The 14288-nt window shown below is 39.8% G+C and overlaps 1 protein-coding gene across 2 annotated transcripts; it reads right to left on the bottom strand.

Moving 5' to 3' along the window:
- Window positions 1-1849: 1849 nt before the first annotated feature.
- LOC115364087 (neural cell adhesion molecule 1-like) lies at window positions 1850-4933 on the bottom strand. Of its 2 annotated transcripts, XR_003928636.1 has the most exons (3): window positions 4693-4933; window positions 3473-3828; window positions 1850-2713 (listed from the first exon to the last, which is right to left on the bottom strand). XR_003928636.1 is itself a non-coding variant. In XM_030058508.1 (2 exons), exons 1-2 carry the CDS (start codon window positions 3576-3578, stop codon window positions 2355-2357), a joined length of 465 nt encoding a protein of 154 aa, XP_029914368.1. In that variant the 5' UTR covers window positions 3579-3823; the 3' UTR covers window positions 1850-2354. The 2 variants fall into 2 exon arrangements, 1 of the variants encoding a protein (XP_029914368.1); XM_030058508.1 differs by lacking the exon at window positions 4693-4933 and having other exon boundaries at window positions 3473-3823.
- Window positions 4934-14288: the final 9355 nt, after the last annotated feature.

Below are 14288 nucleotides of genomic sequence, written 5' to 3'. Positions count from 1 at the left end.
TTTTATTTACATTTTAATTTTAGCCACATAAAACAAAACAACATCAGCAACAACAACAAACAACAAACAAACAAAAAAAAACACACACACAGTACTAATACACAACACAAAGAACATTTCCACCAGGGATTGCAAACTACTACATAAAGAAACATAATAAACTCAGGGAATCACTGTGTCGAAACTCCTTAGAGAGGATTTTGGATTTTCTACCTACGAAGTTCACATTCATATTCATATCCTCAGCATTTATAAATGTTATTAAACTAAGTTGAATTTCTCACATTTATATATTTCTTTATGAGTGTCCATGGTCCATCAAGATCATGTCTATACAGCTCCTGTAAAGAAAAAATTGTAAATTAATGGCTTTTTTTTTTTTTTTTTTTTTTGTGAGCCCATCATCACCATGATGGAGACCACATGCTGGATCCTGCTCATACAATGTGAGACCTACACATGTACTTGCTTGGTTTACTTCTTGTTGGTAGCCATGCCCATCAGTGGTGACTAGGCAACCCTTTCCTTGTATGAAGGGCTTAACATAGCATATGCTCAAAAAAACTTACAGTATCTTGCATTTATGACAATTTAATTGCACATTTGTAAAACAGCTATGAAGCTTGGTTACATAGCATTACATAGCATTAATCATTAGACAAATGCAATAGTATCTTTATTACATCTTTAGACTGACAATACAATTTGCATTGACTCCAGATTCATTTACAGTGTTACCTACATATATGAGCTTGATGTGAATGTAAAATATGAACATCTCACAAAGAAACGACAAAAATAGCAATAGCCAATGACTTTTTGAAGGCAACAAACAAACAAACTAAAACATTTGCTTACCATGCTTATCAACAAAGGTCAGAGAAAAACAATCACAGACGACATTCTGAGAAAAAAGAAGAAAACTGATTTAATGGTATCTTTGAGTGAATAAATTTGAATAGATGAATTTCTGTATTTTGTGTCTTTGCCACACAGGTGAAATGTAGGTCATTTGTTCAAATGATGCCTGCTCAAATATGTTGTGTAGATTTTGTTGTTGTGGCTGTTTTTGAGTGGTAGACACTGGTGGGCAATTTTCCACTTTCCACTTGCAAAGTGAAATAATATGTATCAGTGTGGAGGAAAATCCCTCAGACCACGTTAGCAGTGGTTTTGAGGTTAAGAAGGTGAACAGGTGCAGAGCATTTTTTGCCCCTCCACAGCATGTGGATTGCAGTGTGAGTTCCCCCTGCTGATGGTTTTGGATGGAAAGACTGCCTCCTTCTGGCAAACAGGAGGACATGGACTTGTATTGAAAGGGGATGATCTTTATCAAAGTAGATCAGCAATAGAACAAGGCTGTACATGAAAATAGAAAATCTATACAGAACTACACTGTACAAAACAATTTTATATACATTTTAAAAGCACAACATGTCAAAAATACAGCAACTACTGAGAGGAATGCCCAGTCAGACTGTAAGGGACAGATACAGGAAATCATTCCTGCCACAAGCCATCGCACTGTACAACAAATCACATCTGTCAGACAGAGACTTGCAACTGTCTGCTGTATAGTTCTGTTTTTAACACTCCACTACTCAACACCTTAACTGTTTATTTATTATCCATTACCCAGCACCTTAACTGTTTATTTATTATTTATTATCTATATATTACATCCTAGGTTAATATACATTCACACTGTTTTGCAGACATATCTCTTTTTCTTAGGTTAGCCCTTATTGTATATTTTTAGTTTTTAGTCTTTATAGTCTTTATTGTAAATATTTAGCCTTTATTCTATTTTATTAACTTTATTATATGTTTTCTACTGTTGCTGCTGGAACACCAGAATTTCCCTGCTGGGATCAATAAAGTATATCTATTTCTATTTCTATCTTTTATGAGTGCTGTGCTGCCATCAAGTGGGAAAGTGTGGAAAAGATGTCTGACACTGTGGGGTGCTGGGAGTTTGCAGGTTTTCCGGCTGAAGTTTAGATAAGCTGATTTCACAGATTAGTTCCTCCTTTGTGTTGGGAGTTGTGCTTATCGCAGCAGCCACCTATGGTGAATTTGTTGGTTTTTATTAGAACCTGCATGCTCTTGGGGCTCCAGGGCAAATGTGTGCCCATCCTTGCTGTCATATTTACAGTTTGACCTTCATGATCACACTTCCCCACTTGATGGTGGCATTGCACAACATTTACACACAGTAGCTGCTTGTTAACAACAGACAGATAGATAAACCAAATATGTCCATTTTTCACTGGTTCATGTAAAGCTCTCTGATTTCAAATATGAACATGCCTTTGAAAATGGTGAATTTCTCCTGGGTTATTTGTGCAGCTACTTTACATGATGAATTTTATCATGAGGGTTCCCACCATGATCCACTGCAGTTTGATCATGCTTCCTGATGACTGGATATAGCTTGATTTTTCCACTGTAACCACTGTACTGGAGAGGTACTTCCTCATAGAGGGGATCCACAGCGAGCAGTTGTAAAGCTGAGTCTTATTTCCAGGCCATATCTGTATAGTGCTCTTCACATTGAACAGTCTATTCTGGTCCTCCTGTATGTGTGTTTTGGCAGAGCCTGTCAGGTTAGCACCATCCTGGAACCAGTGGACCGTCCCTGTGGGGTAAACGCCATAGAACCGGCACTCGGCTTGAGAGTCATTCATGTATCCCGCTGAACTTCCACGGCATTCTGTAAAAATGAGGGATTGCTTTATTGGGATGAAAATCACCCATTTCATCTCCATTTCATTAGCTTTTACATATATTCAGTCTTTCTGTATTTGAGGTGGGAGATGTAAAAGTTCCTTTTTCAAAAAAATGTTAAAATCTTAGTTTACCACCACCAAATACATAAACAAAATAAATGAAGGAAGGATGTAAATCTGCCAGTAGTGAACATTTCTTTTTTTCCAGTGCAGCAATAATTTCCAAAAAGAGCGGCTTTAAATTAAGGAAATTATTGAGAGATGCAGATACAGGGCAGGACAGAAGCACTGAGACTGCATGTCAGTACAGGTGTTCTTTGGATGATTCAGGCGCTTCATAACTCATTAGAAATGTGGGATGACCATTTCCTTGTTTTACCTGCTTATTGTCATTTGTAAAAGACAGGTCTTTTCCAGTATATCCAAGGCACCATGATGTTATATCCTAATGAATTAAGAGCCTTTATTTTACATGACAAAACACTAAAAAAGACCAACGCGCTGCCACATTGCTGTCTTAATCAGTGTCATGCCTTGTGCCATAGATTTTTTTTTTATTTATTTATTGGAAGAGATCTGCCTTTTACAATCAAAAATAAACAGTTAACACATGAAAATGCTCATTCCATATATCTAATGAGATATTTTTTAAGTGAATTATCTTGCTTCATTGGCAGATTTTGCCCACACTGTATGATGCTGGAAAAAAAATACTTAAAATAAAGTTTTGTAAGTCAACTCACCTTGCACTGTCACAACAGATGTGTTATGCTCTGCTCCAATATCAGAGTGCAGTTTGCAGGTGTAATTTCCCTGGTCAGCTGGCGTTATGTTGGTGAGGGTCAGCATGAGGCTGTGCTTCAAGGTCTCCGCCTTGCTTTCACACAAAACGTGACTTGTAACTTTTCCATCTCGAAGTTGGCACAGGTTTGATTTTGGAGTCAGCCAGGCGAATTTTACAACTGAAAAGCTGCTTGATGAGGTGGCATCACATGTCAGAGTCACATTTTTACCACACTGTGCCACACCTGGGGACTGGTCTGCAGCGCCACAGCTCTTATTAACCGACGCGAGGATGAATTGTTGGAGGGATGAATAACTGGATTGGGAGAGATTGGACATAACACAGTCAGAGAAACAAATCCTGCAAAGCATATCTCTACTTTGCAGAGCCTCATTCCACAAGATCTTCTCATGAATTTGTTTTTACATCTGCTCTGTCTGTACTGTTTGCATATTTCTTCTACTGCAGAGGATAAGACACGACGTGAGTCTGAGATATCCACCTGGATAACGTAAAATTCAACTATTTTATCCACAGTTTAATGGATTCCTTTGTTTCTTAAAGGAATACACCATCATTTTGGGCAAATACATGTCCTGGAATTAAAAAAACAAAAAAACCAAAACAAAACAAACAAACAAAAAACAGTTGTTTTAGGAGAATTTTTTCCTTTTTTCTTTTTTTTTTGCCAGCTCTTCCTCTGCCTTCAGTGTTGTGATAGACAGAAGGATAAATTCCACGTTCCACCATTTAACTTAAACAACTCTTTTTTTAAACTCCAAAACATGTATTTCAAATACACATGATACACTGTGTAAATAAGACAGCTTCAGAGTTGCTGTAAGGTTTATTTTTCACTTTGATGGAGCTAGGCTAACGGCCTCCATAGACTTCAAGTCTTTGTGCTGCGCTGACACGAAACGCTAACCGCTGACCCAGTGGACATACAGAGGTGAACATGGTGTCAAACATCTTCATTCATTCATCATTCATTCATCCTCATTCTGGATAAGTTGGAAGAAGGGTGTTTTGCCCAAAACACTGAAGTATTCCTTCAAAGAATACACACATAATTAGAAAAGTCATCTTACACAAAAAGATTTTAAGGATTTTGAGTGTGCCAAACAGTTCTTTTCATCCATTGTCCTACATCACAAAACAAAACAAAACAATACTTACCATCTTTGCTGCTGACTACTGAAGTGAACCAGATGAAGAAAACCCAGCTGAGAGCAAACTCTGACCTAACTTGCAAAAAGAATCTCATTTTTTATGTAACTTAAATCAATGGTTATCACATTAGATGAATGGAATCAGCGTTAGATGGGCGCGTCATGAAGCATAACCTAGCTGCTTCACTCTTATTCCGATGTTCTTCTGACTACTCTCTCCTCTAACCACAAAGGTTGACTCTGCTACAGCTTGCTTCACTTAATGCATGAGGCAACAAGAAACTTGGTGCATAAAAAGTCGTCTGCTGACTCTCCCCCTCAGCTCGCCTCAGCAGCTCATGTGCCATCAGGCTTTCACTTGAACATGTGTGGGCAAGCCGTCACTCAGCTCAGGAATGAGAGATGGAACAAAGCTAAAGGTTGAGAGGAGCAGGGAGTGTAAGTGTGAGTGGAGTTGCACTTTCCTGAAACGAATCCTGCCTTGTTTATCAAACTCTGAACAAGTTTAGATTAGCTCCCCTGAGGGATCTGATTTTGATTAATTGAATTCTTACATGTTCACTCTCGTCTCATTTTAGCACAAGCCTTTAGCTTATACTTTTATCCTGGGTAAGCACAGTGACAGTTTTATCTCTGAAATACACAGAATATTTACTGTTTTTGCATATATATGTTCAATCGTTAATGATTTATAATGACTGATATTTTTAATAGTTCATTAAAATTCCAGATCTCACCTCTCACTGATTTCTCCTTCACTCCCAAGAGCAATCTTTCCACTAGTTTGTGCCGCAATGCAAACGCAGTAAATAATTTTATGTCCTTCTACATTTGAAATAAGACAAGTCCCAGAGAGACATTATATAAACATCTTAACGGTACTGAAGGTTGCCGATTCCATTTGATTTTCTGTTTGCACTTGCCTCTGAAAGCAATCACCTTTCCTCTCACAGCCCTGCTCCTTCACAGCTCTGGGAAACTTGAGCTGAATAGCCCTTATTTATTTTCTCCTCATGTCACATTTGAGCTTTTTCTTTCTCTTTCTGTTTTCTCCCCTCTCCCTCAGCCTCTCTTTTTTTTCTGCTTTTTTACTGGCGAGGCAGCCGAGGTGTCCAAGCTGTGGCTGCAGCCAAGGTGGCGTGGATTCACCGTTTCATTCAGAAGCCCTTATTCATGCTGGACTCAGTCGGTCCTGAGTCCTCTCTGTCCTGTTTGCAGCGAGTCCAAAATTGCAGCTGCCAGGCGTTTCCCTAGCACAAAGAAGAGAAATCATCTATCATCAGAGCCCAGCAGCCCCTTTCACTTTTGTTTCTACTGTATGAGCTTTGCATTCTTCTCCTCCTGGCTGTCTTTCCTGTAACAGCCCCTCTCAACTGGTTCCTGGCTAAATTCAAGGTTTCGCAATTGTTTTTAAAGCCCTACATGAATTGGTCCCTGACTGTATTACCAAACTCCTCTGCTGGCTTGCCCCCTCCAGGCCTCTTGTTTCTGTCCATTTCACGCTCCCGTAAAAAATCTAAGGGTGAACGTGCCTTGTATTCCTGCCAGGAGGTTGTGGAATAGCCTCTGAGGGTTCGGCTCTCCCCTTACACTGATACCTTCCAATCATGTCTTAAGATGCACCTCTTCCCATTAGCCTGTGAGTCTGTGTGAAGTCTGGCCTAATGCATTATGTCTTGCCTGTCGCTTTCGATGTGCAGTTGTATGTTGTGAGTAAATTTACGTTCTTAATGCATCTTATTTTAACTTTGCCCAACACTTTGGTCCACACTACAACTTGCTCTATAAATAAAGCAGACTTGACTTATTTGGGTATATGACACACATTATGTTCTCCTGAAGGACAATTTTGTATTATATATTTTGTGTTTTACCCTTGGACCAGTATGATTATTTGTGAAGGGACTGTTCCCTCATTGCTCTGTGCTCCCATTGCTGTTTTCATGTGGAGCCCAATATCACATCATTTCTGAGCTGGATGACAGTTTCAGTGGTTTTACCATTCCTAAGCCATTCTCTGATGTCACCTTAACATAAATCACCATGATGATGTTTATAGTGAATGTTAAGAAGAAGAAGGGAAAAAAAAGATGTTTGAGGCTTGTAAACAGCCTTTCAGGTTTCTGTTTGTACATGACATATTCCAAGGAAATTCTAAGTTGGAGAAATCAGTTTTTTGGATACCACTGGCTTTAAAATTGGATTGAAATAGTTTCAGTTTGACTGCAAATGTAGTTGCAGTTATTGTTGAGGCATAAAAAAAAACAAAACAAAATGAAACAGAAAGCAAGAGTTTTTCTTAGTATCAAAGTATCAGTATCAGTTTCAATGTAAAATTGAGTCTAAGAATTTTGATTTGTATTTCTAGGTGTCAGTAGCAGCTCTAAGACTAAATGCACCAACACAGATTTCAGCATTAGACGTCTCACTGAAGCTTTTTATTTTTTCTTAAATTTGATTATTATTATTATTATTATTATTATTAGTATTATTATTATTATTATTATTATTATTATTATTATATTTTTATTAAAAAACAAACAAACAAACAAACAAAAAAAACAATTGCTGGACTCTTCTCTTGACAGGCTTGTTGAATGTTCAGCTCTGCCCTTAATTCAAACACCTACTGGCAAAGCTCCTTTTTAATCAAACAGCTATAATGAGAGCTTCTGTGGTTCTTTCCAGAAAATGCATCCAAGAGTGAGGTTGGCTTTGAGCAGTAATTGCAGTCTACATCTAATTACGGCAGCGCTAAAACTGACCGGCTTTATGAAACCCAGCATATCAGCCCTCAGCAGTCAAACCCTCATCCTCACTGATGAAACTAATAACAGCATTACCCTCCAAACAGGATGGACCAGAATTATCATAATGGCTTTTACTAAATGAAAATGAAGTGAATCACTTTATCCCTCTGTTCTTTTTTTTTTTTCCGTGCATGATAGTCCTTTTGACATTGTCACATGTATTGGAACAGGAAGCATGCAAACAGGTGTGTTGTGTAGAATCATTTATTGGAGACTGAAGGCAGGTGGAATAAAGAAGTCAGGGTGAGGCAGGCAAAGGCAAACACAAGGAACACTCGGGAGCATTGACAACAAACTGGCAAAGACCTGAACTGAGAGCAAACTGGACAAAACCTGGAGAAGGGGAGAGACACAAGACATTTATATATATATTTTTTGTTGCTATATGCAATCATTAATGTCATATGTTTTTATAAAAATATGTGCTGGCACTCTCTCTCTCTCTCTCTCTCTCTCTCTCTCACACACACACACACGCCATTAGTCATGTAATTGCTACTTATTGTAAAGACTGGGGTTTTCCTGTAACACACTTCCCTGGAAGCAGATTGCATATTTCCACTCCTAGGTTTCTGACATGATAGTATCACATACATACATCTGAGTCATAAGGAAAACACAGGCGGTCATGTGTGCTTATGGCAGCTGTAGAGATTCTGTTCTGTTACGCAACCTGACTCCTTCTCGCCCTGACGCATTCACCCCGCTGCTCTCTGTGAAGTCATGACGGTTTTAAAAGATGTGCCCTGACTTTCCATTGACATTTGTCAACCTGTAAGGATTGTAAGGTTTGTGTCCAACAGTACAACAAAGTCTTTAGTCGTTAGTTGCTGTGTTCCAGGAGGAGTTTTGCTGGATACTGATTTTTTCATCAGAGAGCAAACAATAAACGTGTTTGCTCACAGTATTTTGTAATGTACCCATTAGCTGAACTGGGTTGAGGTGTCATAGCTTGCCTTGGAATATTTTTCCATTGTGCCAAATAAACAGATAGCACTGGTTGTAATTAAATTTGCATGAGATGAGAAACAGGAATTCTGGGCTCATTTCCAAGATCAAACTAGAATTATTTCTTGCCCAGGCAAATGTTTTGGTTTAAGCAGCGCTTCAGTTCCTGCTGGCAGTAAATTATGATTTTTTCTGTAAATCACGTGTCCATGATATGCAACAATTTATCTGCCAGTCCCCAATAACTTACAGTATAATACTGGCCCTCAGTATAGGTTGGATATTGAAATAATTCTCACGCTACTGTAGGAACAACCCATCTTGGAAGAAGCTGACACAGAATTTCCCCCATCAAATCAATGTCTCTCTAGCAGCTGAGACCAATAAAAGTTTTTGTCACCTCTGGGAGCCCAAATGATGTCATATCTCCTGCTCCCCGTGTAAAGCTGGACTGGTATTCGCCAGTTACGCCCTGTGAGACATCTTTGAATAAACATTCTCAAAAACACTTTGGATTCCAGCTAGCCATCAGCGTCGAGCTTCAGTAAGATTGCTGGTCGGGATTAAAGACCTTCTAACCAAATGGACACAGATAACGCTTCCCAAACCTCTGCAGGAGAGTTCACACATTGGGCAAGGCCACTGTGTGTCACCGCCAAATAAGCAACTTAGCATTCTTTGGTTAATGAAGAACAGCCAAAGACTTACTTAAACCTTCTAGGTCTCACACACACACACACACACACACACACACAGTCACAGGAAACCACTGGACAGTGCTCTTCTTACTCCCCTTTTGGTGCTGGGATATCATCCCAGGGTTTCCTTGAGATCAAATCAGGGGCATGTCTGTTCACCAAGTGGAGGAAATGAATGTTGGTTATAAAAGGGATGTTATTGCATACAAAATATAACAAATCCATGTCAATGCTCTCTGTAAGCACCAGCAAAGGTCAAGTAGATGTTGTACTAGACAGGAGATCTATGCAGCCATCTGGTCAATATGTGGGATTATTAAAGTTGGTAATAAGTGTATCTTAGCCAGTTTACCAATTGATATGTCATGCCAGGTGTCTTTCTGCTCCTTAGGATGAGGAGAAAGTGGATGTAGTGTATTACTGAACATTAAACCAATTTAGTTCCAATTATTAAAGTTTGGCAGTGTTTAATAGACACTGCATCCTGCCTTAAGAGGAGCCACCCATGTGGTACTTTTGGCCATAAATTCGACACTAAGGGGACGACCCCAAGTTCACAGATGACTTAAATGTACCTGATTGACCAAACAGTCCCATCCGGGATGCTTCCCCTCCAGAATGGGTTAAAACCACCATGAACTTGGGAATCGGAGAGCATATGTAACATGGGAGCGTACTGAACATCAGAGCAGCGTTAACATCCCAACCTGCACTCCATCCGAGCTGTGGTTCCTCCTGAGGAAGAGAGCTATACACCGACATGAACTTTGTCGCCAGACTCCCCTCTCCTTCCCCTCCCAAGGGCTCTGCTGCTACAATCTGGCCTACAATCCGCTAATCTATAATTGGTTCACACTCTCCCAAGATAGACCTAAATTAACATTCAGAATAGTTTCCAGGTACATGGTGGTTGATTATTCCTTGGTGTAACTTAATTTTACCAGGTCCTAACTTTTTCATCTGTGTATTTGTTCCTGTCACAGTTTGTTTATCCCATTACTATTTCATTCCATAAATGCATCATCTTGGTCAGTTGCATGTATATCGTTTGTCTGTCATTACTAAGCTATCATTACTAAAGTAGTATTCCCGGTGTAAACTGCGTCTTGCCTGATCACCAAGAGATGTAGTTTTGATCAGTTATAATTATTACTTGCCTTAATAAACTGATCTCAACTCTTATGGTGGCTAACAACAGATTTTAATAATTTCCCCATTATTTACTACACCCTATCCAAGTGAATATCCTACACTATATTTCCTCCCATGTCTCCCATCAGGGGCGTCATAGTGGGGGGAAAAGCGGGACTGATTACCCAGGGCCACAATGGGAGAGGGGGCCCTTGGAAGGCCTGAAATAAAAAGGTTTGCCTATTGGCCCAATAAGATTTCTTTTCATGGGGCCCAAAATCCCTGGCGGCGCCCCTGTCTCCCATAGCATGTGTTTTGTGTCTTATTTTATTACAGCCTTGTGAAACAGTTTTTTTTTTACTGCCAGTGCTATGAAAAATGCCTTAAATTCTGAGATAAACAGCATGGACTCTGCTGCTATCAGCTGAAATTGGCTAGGAATGCATCAGAATAAAATACCCTCTGATTTCAATCAATCAATCAATCAATCAATCAATCAATCAATCAATCAATTAATCAATCAATTAATCAATCAATCAATCAATAATAATCCAATGTCCTTTGAGAATAACACTGTAAATTCTTGCAGAGAAATCCAAGTCTTGACTCTCCATTCATAAAATCTTATGCTCAGTATTCCCAAACCAGTTTGTGGCTTCATGTCTTATTGCAGGCTTTTTTCCCTCCCAGGAACAAACTCTTACTTACTGCCCTGCAAAGAGCAAAAGGAAAGTCACCCAGTTCAATGCTTGGAAACAGAGGTAAAGCAAATGCAGTAATGAACACAAAAGCCAACTGACAGGTAAATTGTCTGTGGCTGGCCCGCCCAAAACCAAAACAAAACCAAGGAGAGGCAAAGAAAAGCTACTACCAGGGACACTCATTCACCAAAGCGTTACTACATAAACTAACAGAAACTGCCTGACAAAACAGCGCTACTCCCTCACGGCCTCCAGTGACACGTGACTCTTGGAAGAAGCCAGAGGCAGGTCTTTAAAGGAACACCGCCATTTTGTGATGTTTTAGTACCACCTAGTGGCTCTTGCTGGCCACGTCTGTAGATAGGCTCAATTACAAGGTTTCAGTTATAATATTGCATTTATCATAGTCACACGCTGTATTTTCTTACCTCCACCAAACCCCAGCCTGGCAGTCATGTGCAAAAAGATGTGCACCATGCTTCATTTAACCTGCCTCACATTGCTTTTGCACATTGCATCCTTTACTGTTAAACAACATGTATCTTTGATCCCTGAAAATGTGCTATGTTGATAATTAAAATACACATCAATGGATTTGTATAATACATTTTGTTAATTACATCACCTAATTGTTGCAGGCAAAAAGAAGGAAGTGGACATGAAGTTCAAAAGAAGTTAAAAGCAGCTGTGCTCAGCTTTGTCAGTGTCCAGTGTAGTCTTATCACATAGCCTGTTCCTCTCAGCTGAATGACAGCCAGGAGGAGAGGAATGCAAAGATGTCATTGTAAAAACAAAAGTGCTCGGCTCTGAACCTCCACAAAAGCGTGTTATGGGTCTGTCAGAGCCATATCTTCAGCTAAGAACATTTTCCCTCTCTGCCATTCCCTGTACACAGAATGACTGATGAAAAACAAGGACATTCTGAATTTGATTTGTACTTTCATCACACAGCACAACATAGATACAGGTTGAAAAAGCAAAGGTGCAGTCTGAAAAACTTCCTGTATGGGAAAATTTCTTGTAAGTTCCATTATATTTTAGTTTAGATTTAGCAACAAATAAGTTACACAACTCACACACTGAGTGGGAACATTTTAATTAAGAATTCATGTAAGTATAGATTTTATTTTGGCATCAGGGCTCTGTACCACTCTGTATTACTCCCAGTGAGGCATTATTTAAAGCCAGCCAAGGCAAAAGCAGAGAGAAGGGAGAGATCAATGCACCCACCCTACATGGAGAGCCACAGAGACCACAGGTGGGTGGGATGGCGTTGAGGTGTGAGATGCATGGTGAGCTTCAACAGAAAATGAGTGGGTGAGCTGGACAGTGCAAGGTAAGCTGACACATCAGTGTATTCAGTGCACAGAGCCACACTTTGTTATTGTCTCCACCAGGTGGCGGCCTGGAGGGGATCAAGCATTTGGTCATGTGTATCTGTACATGTGCTCGTCTGTCTGTTTGTCTGTGTATCTGCCTGCAGCTAATCTCTATTTGCGCAATATTTTTTGTGCACAGTTATGAGTGTGCGGCCAAGGACCTCTCGTGGTTGGGGTGATTCAAAACCTTTGAAAAACCTTTTTTATACTGCAAATGAGTGCTAACTCCGCTGAGTGTTAACTGTTTTTTTTTTTTTTTTTTGCCTGTCTCAGAAGATATGGAGGCAGTTCCTATGTATTTCCCCATCTCCCAGTAGGCAGAAAAAAAAGTTTAGGAATTAGGTTATGGAATTGTTCTTGTCCAGATTTGCACACCAGGGTACGAGAACATGCCTGGCAGAGATCTGGCGGGCTCTTCTAGTTTACCTTGTAAATCCTGCATATTTGAGGAAATCAGTTCATATTTGCGTAAAGTGTACTGCTGTTTTATGTTTGAAATTTTGCATTAACATTACATATACCACATCTGTATCACATTACAGTCTGCAGTGCAGAGGTACAGTATATATTTCTGTCTTGGCTCAGATATTTTCTCATCTCCTCCTTGGGATCAAACAGTAAATGATGGCAAGTAAATACAGTTCAAAGAGCCCAAGCCATTACAGTGTGCAGACATTCTCACTGAAGCTTTTCCGCAGGTTCTCTTCTTCACCCAGCACTACCCTGAAGGTGAGCCTTCAATCCTAACTAGAAATAGTGGAACAGCTCTCTCATCTCCTGCCTCTTTGCCTTAGGTTATAATAAGTTGCAGACAATGTTGCGCTACAGAAAGATGCCCATTGCTTCTCAAACACCTGTCAGGAGGCTATGAGAGGGCGGCTGATACTAGAGGAGAAAATCCTCACACAATACTTTCTTTCCTGCTCCTCAAATCTAGTGAAAGGCCCCCTCGTTTTGTCAGTGCATAAATAAAGGATCTAGAAGTGAGGTGATTTCCATGCACCGCACAACCTGGTAAACACAGAGGATGCTAGGAACCACCAGAGATGGTGTTTGTCTTGATTAAATATAAAGGAGACTATTCCCTCTGTGTGTGTGTGTGTGTGTGTGTGTGTGTGTGTGTGTGTATGAGTGTGTGTGTGTGTGTGTGTGTGCATGCATGAATGTGTGCACCCAAGTGTCTAGGTTAATTTGTTGTTGTCAGTCGAAAAGCCAGCCAATCTGTCCTTATTTGACTCGTCTATCCATCTGTTTCAGTGATGCCAGTGTTTTGTTCACTTCAGCACACACTTCAGGACCCCAACACATATTTCCATTTGTCTTAATTAATCACATGTTTGCTGTCACGAGAGAATATGTCAGGAAGCAGGCAGCATCTGAGGGAGGCATAAGTATAAAATAACATATGAAGTAACATTACATCCCTCAATTTTGGCTACATTTTAAAAAAAACAAAAAACAAAAAACAAAAAACTATTGAACTTTCATCATTTGGAAACCAAACTGCAACAGGTATTTTACAGTTCCTAAAGATGTCATGTTCTTCATGTGTTCATCAGCAGGCCTCTATAAGGACATAGTGGTCATCATCTAGCTTGTCAGTAGTAGTAGTAGTAAAGGACCTGTTGGAGGGCAAAAGGAAGATTCAGCTGTATCCCACTTATGTATATGTCCTCTCTACCTAACCCTATAGCATGAATGTCACTCACACACATCTTTTAGTTCTCATGGCATGCACAGTCACTTAGGGTTTAATGGACTAATTTGGTGGAATTGTAGAAATGAACATTAAGACTATCAATAAGCTTCCTACACCTATATTAGATCATTTTGAGTGTGATGCCGCTACTCTGTTACATTAATGGGTTTTATGGACATTCATGGCAATCCAAAGCAGGTGCTATATCTGTGAGCTGTCAGATCCCTGCCAAGAGCT

The sequence above is a fragment of the Myripristis murdjan genome, chromosome 8 (genome assembly GCF_902150065.1).
Source record: "Myripristis murdjan chromosome 8, fMyrMur1.1, whole genome shotgun sequence".
Classification (NCBI taxonomy): Eukaryota; Metazoa; Chordata; class Actinopteri; order Holocentriformes; family Holocentridae; genus Myripristis; species Myripristis murdjan.
Note: the sequence above shows the minus strand (reverse complement) of the source record. Positions and strands in the feature narration are given on the sequence as shown.

Bases quoted from the DNA above. Each gene is read 5' to 3' on its own strand.
- LOC115364087 (XM_030058508.1), bottom strand. From the start codon at position 3,578: ATGCTGACCCTCACCAACATAACGCCAGCTGACCAGGGAAATTACACC. The intron at 2,714-3,472 runs GTGAGTTGACTT...TCATTTTTACAG, and splicing joins ATCTGTTGTGACAGTGCAAG to AATGCCGTGGAAGTTCAGCG.